The sequence below is a fragment of the Hordeum vulgare genome, chromosome 2H (assembly GCF_904849725.1).
Source record: "Hordeum vulgare subsp. vulgare chromosome 2H, MorexV3_pseudomolecules_assembly, whole genome shotgun sequence".
Classification (NCBI taxonomy): domain Eukaryota; kingdom Viridiplantae; phylum Streptophyta; class Magnoliopsida; order Poales; family Poaceae; genus Hordeum; species Hordeum vulgare.
Window position 1 is genome coordinate 546977195 of NC_058519.1, and position 7530 is coordinate 546984724.

The window sequence follows — 7530 nt, forward strand, 5'->3', positions numbered from 1 at the left end:
GCCGAAGACATACATTTTTAGGGGTCGATATTCTTCGAATAACTCAAACTCCTCAGCGACTTATAGAGCCTCTGTATACTCACAAACACATTAGTCTCTTAACCTATAAGTCTTCAATACACCAAATCACTAAGGGGCACTAGATGCACTTACAGTGTTGCAGGAGCGAGTTGAGCTGGTTGATGACAAGAACGAAGAGCATAGGGGATATTGGGTCTCCCTGGCGAAGGCCCTAGGCATCGGACACCGGAGGTGTGCGATTGTTGTTGACAAGAACTCGAGTGGATGCGGACGAGAGCTTGATGGAGATCCATTTGCACCAGCGTAGCCTGAAGCCTAGATGTTGCAGAAATTGCAGAAGGAAGGGCCATGACACGGTGTCAAAGGCTTTAGCGATGTCCAGCTTGAGGAGAAGACACAAAAGCTTCAAGTTGTGCAACAACCGCGCAATATGTTGGATGAGTAGGAAGTTCTTGTGCATTCCGCGTCCGGCGATGGATGCACTCTGGTTGGAGGGGACCAATTCTCTGAGGCGAGGGGCGAGCCTGAGCGGGAGTACTTTCGCGAACAGCTTGGCAAGGAGGTGGGTGAGGCTAATCGGTGCATAATCAGACAGGGCAGCCGCATCAGGAGTCTTGGGGAGGAGGGTGAGAAGGGCCTCATTCAGTTTGCCAAAGCTCGCTCCATTCATGTTGTAGAACTTGTCGAATGCCACACAGATGTCTGCTTTGATGATAGGCCAGCATGATTCAAGGAATTCTACCGTGATCCGCCCGGCCCTGGTGCCTTGCTAGTGGGCATCATGGTGATGGCGTGCCATATATTCCTCCTTGGAGAATGGGAGCTCGAGCTCATGCATGTCAAAATGCCTGTCATCGATGGCCTCAAGCTGGATGGTGAATGGATGCTCGCGGTCATCGACACCAAGAATGGTGTTGATTAACGGGAGCAACAACGATGTTTTTTGATGATTTTTATGATGTTGCTTGTGATTTTCCTCAAACTAGTTTGATACATTACAACAAGAAAGCAAACAATGTTACTCTTGACTTTACCATGTTGGTTAGATTTAATACTACGAGTGTTTGGTGGGAGGAACCCACAAACGTAATTGCACCTTTCCATATGGACAATGTAAGTGCTATTTCAATTTAATAAAGTAGTTTTTGTTTATAAAAACTTACATGTGTCTATGACAGTAGGGTTAGATATGCTTTTGTTGAATTAGAGAAGAATACAAAAAAAAAGAATTAAAAAAAGGAAAATTTGAATAGAACACATGCAGAATGATCAACAACATGCCCATCCTTGATATGGGTTGGGTCGATTTTGTCGTTGTTTATGAGATCAGGATCATGTACACTGTCACTTCAAGTTAGCGACTCCGAACACCCTAAAGACTATCGTCTTCAACGGCGAGTGCGTCGATGTGTGAGTTTCTTCTCAACCAAGTTAAGAAGGATGCAAAGAAACAAACTAATAGATGTATAACATGATTTTTAGTCTGTATTTACTTAGTCAGGCTAACTCAGTCGTATATACTACTTCTTCTATGCCTAAATAATTGTAGTTAAGGAAAACTAGACTAATTCTTCACGACTACAATTATTTAGATAAAAGAAATATAAGAAAGGGAAAAAGAAAGAAAAAAAATTGATCTATCAAGCGCATCCTAAACTTGAGACTGCCGCCCACCTAAACAATACAGTGTAGCAAGTGCATTCTAAACCAGCACGCGGCTCCAAGCCAAGGCCAGGCCAAAACTAAACCAAAACCGGGACGCGCACACGCAAGCCCGAAACACCTCGCTAAACCAAATCTACTGCTAAACACCAGGCACCTACCACTCACCAATACCAGCGGCAGTAAATTCCGAGCTGCTGCTACTGCTGGCCGCTGCGGCCTGGTCGGGACACCTCACTCCAACTCCGCCTCCGCCCCCGCCCCCGCTCCGCCTCCGCCTTCCGCCTCCCCCGGCGCTCCTAGGGTTCCGTCCCGGCTTCTCGTGCGCCGCGTCGCCGTCGCCGGGGTCCTGAGGGGGTTGTTGTGCTGCTCGAGGGGACCCCGAATCGGGCATCGCGGGAGCTGTCCCCTCGCCCGCCGCCGATGCCTGTGAGGTTACGCGGTTGAGCTTTCCTTTTTGCCTCCAACAGCTCGCGGCGGGAGGTCTGGGAGTTTCTGGGGTTTAGATCGAGGCCTCTGAGCTCGCTCTCCGCGCAATGCCGGGGAGGTCGGGCGTCGATTGCTAGGGTTTTGCTCGTGGATTTGCCGGGAGAGGGCTGGGGATCGTTCGGAATGCGGCGAGTTGCCCGAGGTCTGGTTCTCGCTTTCGCGCAATTTGGTGTTTCTCTACCAGCTGTGACTCGTCGATTTGGTTTCCTGCTAAGCCTGTGAAGGGGCGAGGAGGAGGAGGGGTTTTGGGGAGGTTGGGACGAGTTGCTGATTTGGTCGCAATGTCCGGGTCTAGCTCGAGGGGTCGGCTCTCGCCCGCGTCCGGTGGCGGAGACTCTGAGCCGCGGTCTGCGGGGAGCAGGACACGATCTGTGTCTGCTACCCGGGGCCGGAAGGCGTCACCGAGGCCTGGGAGGGATGTCGCATCAGCAACAGCGACAGTGGAGGAAAAGAAGCCTGCTGCGGTGCCTACATTGCTCCCTTCGCTCAGCGTGCCGGCAGGAATGCGCCGGCAGGAGCTGCTACTGCGCTCAGGGTTCTCTCTTGATGCCTCATGCTCATCAGACGCTTCGACAGACTCCTTCTGCAGCCGGGCATCCACTGGGCGGATTGGAAGGCCGGTGTTTGGGCCGAGGAAGAAGAAGACCGTCTCCCAGGCTGATCATAAAGTCTCTGCCATGCTGGAAAGGGAGGCTGGATCTGCTTCTCCAAGTGATGCTTCTGGATTGAAGAGGAGGTGTGCTTGGGTGACTGCTAATACCGGTGCGTCTTTTTCCATTGCTTTGCATTTTTTTGAGCCACCACTCCTTTGAACATATAAACCTGCAATTGGTCTAGTGCAATGGTTTCTAGTACTGCAGTAGTGGCTTTGTTGTAGGGAGAGGAGGCAATCTGCATCAGATCTGAAATTCAGATGCAAAGGTCCATTTTATTGAGTTTAGAACGCTATATTCCAATGATGAAAACTGGGGACCAGGATTTTATGATTCATTTATGGATGAAGCATTTCGGGGGTCTCTGATCTTTAAGATTCCAACTGTCGCAATTAATAAGAAATTTTGTGATTAAGTAGTTAGAAAGCTATCATCACAAGGAGGTACAATGCTAAAGACTGTCATTCTACCTTATGAAGTTACTCGCTGTATCAGTGGACGGGGATTCGGTGCTCTCGGGTACGCGCGCACCCCATATGCACCAAAAAATTTAGTAATTCAAAAAAGTTCAAAAAATTCTAAATCATGTTTGGAATCAAATATGATCAAGTATTGTACTCATATAAAAAGTTTGGACAAGAAATGATTCCCGATGACTCCGGGACAAAAAAGACAAGTTTATGACGACAATATAGCGTGTATGGTATTTGTATATAGCGATTTTTGCCGAATCTTTGGCCCACGATGCAACAGAAGTCGTTCCCTGACGAATCTTTTTATACGGCTACAATAATTGATCATGTTTAATATCAAAAAAGATTTGGAATTTTTTGAACTTTTTCTGAATTACTAATTTATTTTTGCATATAGGGTGCGCTGGCACCCGGGTTCTCCTTTGTATTTTCCCTGTATCAGTATTCTTGTTTACATTAATGTGTCAGTGTGGATCTGGTGTGGTTGTGTGTAAGCAATATTTTTTTTACTGATTTTGTATGCAGAAGGTAGGTATTACTAGTTACGACCAGGAAAGTGTAGAATTATATGCCCTGATAGTTTTTGTCATATACTCATATAGGAACTTTACTCTAGAAAACCTTCACATAGTGGTGATTTAAAGAAGGATATTTTATAATTCTACTTGCTGAAACAACATATACATAGATATTCTGTAAGATCATTCACGATGAAAGAACAGCTATGAACTTAGAAATGTGAAACAATGTTTTATCGGACTAGCAATTTTTTTCCGAGGACATGTAGGATAAGCAATATTTGTCATGTTACATATAAGACCTTATTGAAGAGAGTAGGTGAAAATGATAGTTCGGTAGGTATCTTCTTGGTTAGTTAAGGACTTTGTGTGTGTGACTATCATTATGACCTATTCAAACAAGTTTGCAATTGGATGCCCATGAGTATTGAGTACTGTGGCTAGCATTCTATTACAGAGCTGCATGTGGGCTACCCCTGTTATTTACAAATTCACTGACCACAAATATGGATATAATCATTGAGTACCTTCACAAACATGTAAACTATTTTGGAGAAGTCACTAGAATCTTGTGGATTTCCAAGTTGGAATGTCTGAGGAATGATTTTCACAAATAGGCTTGATACTAAAGGAGGCAGGAGTAGGTTCTTTTCGCCCCTTCCCTGTTTTGCTCCAGTAATGCTATTTTCATTACATAAGGACCTGGTAATATGCAATCACAACTTTATTTTGTCACCTGAATCATAACAGTGATAATGCAAAGCTGCATATTGAAACGCAGTATGGGACTATCATAAATTTGGGGGACATGAACTTTACTCCCGAGCGAAGTGTATGATTGTTATTTTTAGTGCTTTTCATTACCTGGATATCCTCCCCCCCCCCCCCCCCCCCCCCCTACTTTTTAATTACCAATTGCTGCAATAAGATCAAGCTGATTATATCACCAATCTAGTGTTTATTTAGAGAATTCATCGCATGTAAAAGCAACTGCCCTATTGACCATCATTCTCTTCATATAATCCATATTGCATTTTCATCTTTCAAAATATTCTTCTTAAGTTCTTATCTTTAGTGTGGTCATCACTTGATTTGATCATATTCACTTACAAGTGCAGATCCATGTTATGTTGCATTTCATGACGAAGAATGGGGAGTTCCAGTTCATGACGACAAGTATGCAATCATGAACCTTGATAAAAATTACTACTCCCTCTATATCCAAATATAAGATGTTTTTTGCAGTTCATATTGAACTGCAAAACCGTCTTATATTTTGATACTTTGCAGTTCATATCGAACTGCAGAAACGTCTTATATTTGATTCAGAGGAAGTAGTTTCTTTAGGCATACAACATCTTTGTAAAACGTCTTACAAAGTGCTTATGTTAATTACAGGAAGTTGTTTGAGTTACTGGTGCTCTCGGGTTCACTGGCTGAACTTACTTGGCCAACAATTTTGAACAGGAGATCTATATTCAGGTAGCTCTTTACACTTTTGATGTACTTGGATGTTGGCATTTGGCAACCCTGGTAACATCTTCAGGTGTCCTTGACAGGGAGGTTTTCATGGATTTTGACCCTGCATTGGTCTCTAAGTTAAGTGAGAGGAAGATTATTGCACCTGGAAGTCCGAGCAGCTCCTTGTTATCTGAACAGAAATTGCGCGGTGTTATTGAGAATGCCCGACAAATACTGAAGGTTAGCCCTTTACTCATAATAATTCTGTGGCATGATTATGTGAGTCTCGATTCTTAAACCTAAGTGCTGCTTTAGGGTTGGAACAAGTGAAATGTATATGGTTGTGTTTTAATCTCCCTATGTTTTGGTAACTCCATACAAAAACGGAACATTTACCTTTCGTACTGACGTTTTATTTAGCCTCCTACACTACTTCTACTGATAAAGAAAGCCGCATGTTATCTTTGCCCCAATGTTATTCTTGAACTGTATTTTGTTATTCTTGAACTGTATTTTCTCATCTTCACCATGTGTTTATCATTCATTCAGGTTATAGAGGAGTTTGGGTCATTTGATAAGTACTGCTGGAGCTTTGTGAACCACAGACCTATATTGAGCACATTCAGGTATCCCCGTCAGGTTCCTGTCAAGACATCTAAAGCGGACGCAATAAGCAAAGATTTGGTCCGAAGGGGTTTCCGTAGCGTAGGCCCAACGGTCGTGTACACCTTCATGCAAGTCTCCGGCATGACGAACGACCACCTTGTCTCCTGCTACCGGTTTGCTGAATGCGCCGCAGCCGCAACCGGTGCTAAGCCTACCACCGAATCTGGCAGCGAAGCGAATTCAGGCGCCAGCAATCATGGTGCGGAGCAAAAGGCGAACGGGGCCGCCAACGGACTAGCAGTTGACATCGAGCTGTCCAGAACGATAGACGAACTCAGCATCTCGTAGCGGTCGCTGGGAGGAGGGGAGCTCGAGCTATGTATAAGCGTTGTGTGCATTTTGTTTATCGTAGGGTAGTTTTTCTCGGCGTGTTAAGACTGGTTGAACGGCAGCAGCATGTAATGATGTATATTCTTTGTGATGCAAATGCATTTGTTTTTTCAGAATCGGTTGTGGAGCTGGCATCTCAGGTTGGCCCTCGTACTCTGTTAGATAGATTTCCCCATCTGATTTTTTTTTTTGAAAAGGGGAATATATTGGTGTCACGAAGATACCAATTACATCTAGCCTTTGCATCTACATGATGTTGTAAAAACATACATGATGCACACAACCAAAAAAGAAAATAAGGAGAACTCATTCCAATAAACCCTCACCCCCGCGTCGCCCCCACAATAGGGACACGGGGGATTCCTTCACCGACGCTGGTTACCTCTCCCCTGCCCCCTCTCATAGTCTTGCGGCCGCTTGAGGAGACCGTCGGCGAAGTCTGGGTAGGCTCCAGGGAGGGTGGCGGCGGGGCACCTCGCTGGGCGGCGTGGTGTGTAGTTCCCAACCCGCTCGGGGGCGTTTCGGCGGCGACCTCTTTGATGGGCGCTGCGGGAGGCTACTCTAGGGGTCGCCTGTGGAGGGCGACGGTGTTGGTCCCCTGCTCTGACACGGGTGCGCGGAGGGAGTCGCGAGGCGGCCAGATCTGGCCATTCTAGGTCGGATCTGGCGTGGCTTCGTCTGGGTGGGGAGCGCTGCGGGACGGGCTACTATGTGCGGCATTCATGGCGGCTCCTTGGTGGGGTTGTGAGCTGTGGAGGTCAACGATGTTGAGGATCAAGAGGCCCGCCAGGGGCGTGCGAGGGGCGGAGGAGGTGTCGTCGATCTGGCGAGGCGTGTGGTGCGTGGGGAGCGACGGATCGGGCGAGGCCGAACAGGGAGGCTTGACAGGTGCGCACGCGAGGTCCAGAGCTTGAGCGGCCTGCAAGGCACTCTAGCGGCGGCTTCGGCCGCGAGGGGCGCGACCGGTGTGTGTGTGCGCAGTGTGGCATTGCGTGGACGCCCGTGTGGGTGTGTGGATCGGAGGCTCGTGGCATCGAGGAAGTGCGCTCCGGCGGCATGTGATGCGGATCTGGTTTCCAGCCATCGGTGGTCTCCGCGAGGTGCAATTGGCTACGACAATATTGGCGCTTCTTTGTCGATGGGCACCTTCGATGTTGGTGATGTTTGGTGGGTATGCCAACGCCAATGCAGGATAATGTGCGGCTAAGGTGGTGTGGAGCTTGGTGAAAACCATGTCTTGGCCTGGTGCCGTGACCA

At 47.0% G+C, this 7530-nt stretch overlaps 1 protein-coding gene across 1 annotated transcript; it reads left to right on the plus strand.

The window, feature by feature from the left end:
* Window positions 1-1792: 1792 nt before the first annotated feature.
* LOC123427150 (probable GMP synthase [glutamine-hydrolyzing]) lies at window positions 1793-6389 on the plus strand. Its single transcript, XM_045111125.1, has 5 exons — window positions 1793-2934; window positions 4935-4992; window positions 5215-5298; window positions 5376-5517; window positions 5827-6389. The coding sequence occupies exons 1-5, from the start codon at window positions 2454-2456 to the stop codon at window positions 6229-6231; spliced, it is 1170 nt and encodes a 389-aa protein (XP_044967060.1). The 5' UTR covers window positions 1793-2453; the 3' UTR covers window positions 6232-6389.
* The last annotated feature ends 1141 nt before the right edge of the window (window positions 6390-7530 follow it).

What these genes read in the sequence shown, in the direction of transcription:
- LOC123427150 (XM_045111125.1), top strand. Translation starts at nt 2,454, where the DNA reads ATGTCCGGGTCTAGCTCGAGGGGTCGGCTCTCGCCCGCGTCCGGTGGC. An exon ending in TTGGGTGACTGCTAATACCG is followed by an intron (nt 2,935 to 4,934) that starts GTGCGTCTTTTT and finishes TTACAAGTGCAG; the next exon opens with ATCCATGTTATGTTGCATTT. An exon ending in AACAGGAGATCTATATTCAG is followed by an intron (nt 5,299 to 5,375) that starts GTAGCTCTTTAC and finishes TGTCCTTGACAG; the next exon opens with GGAGGTTTTCATGGATTTTG.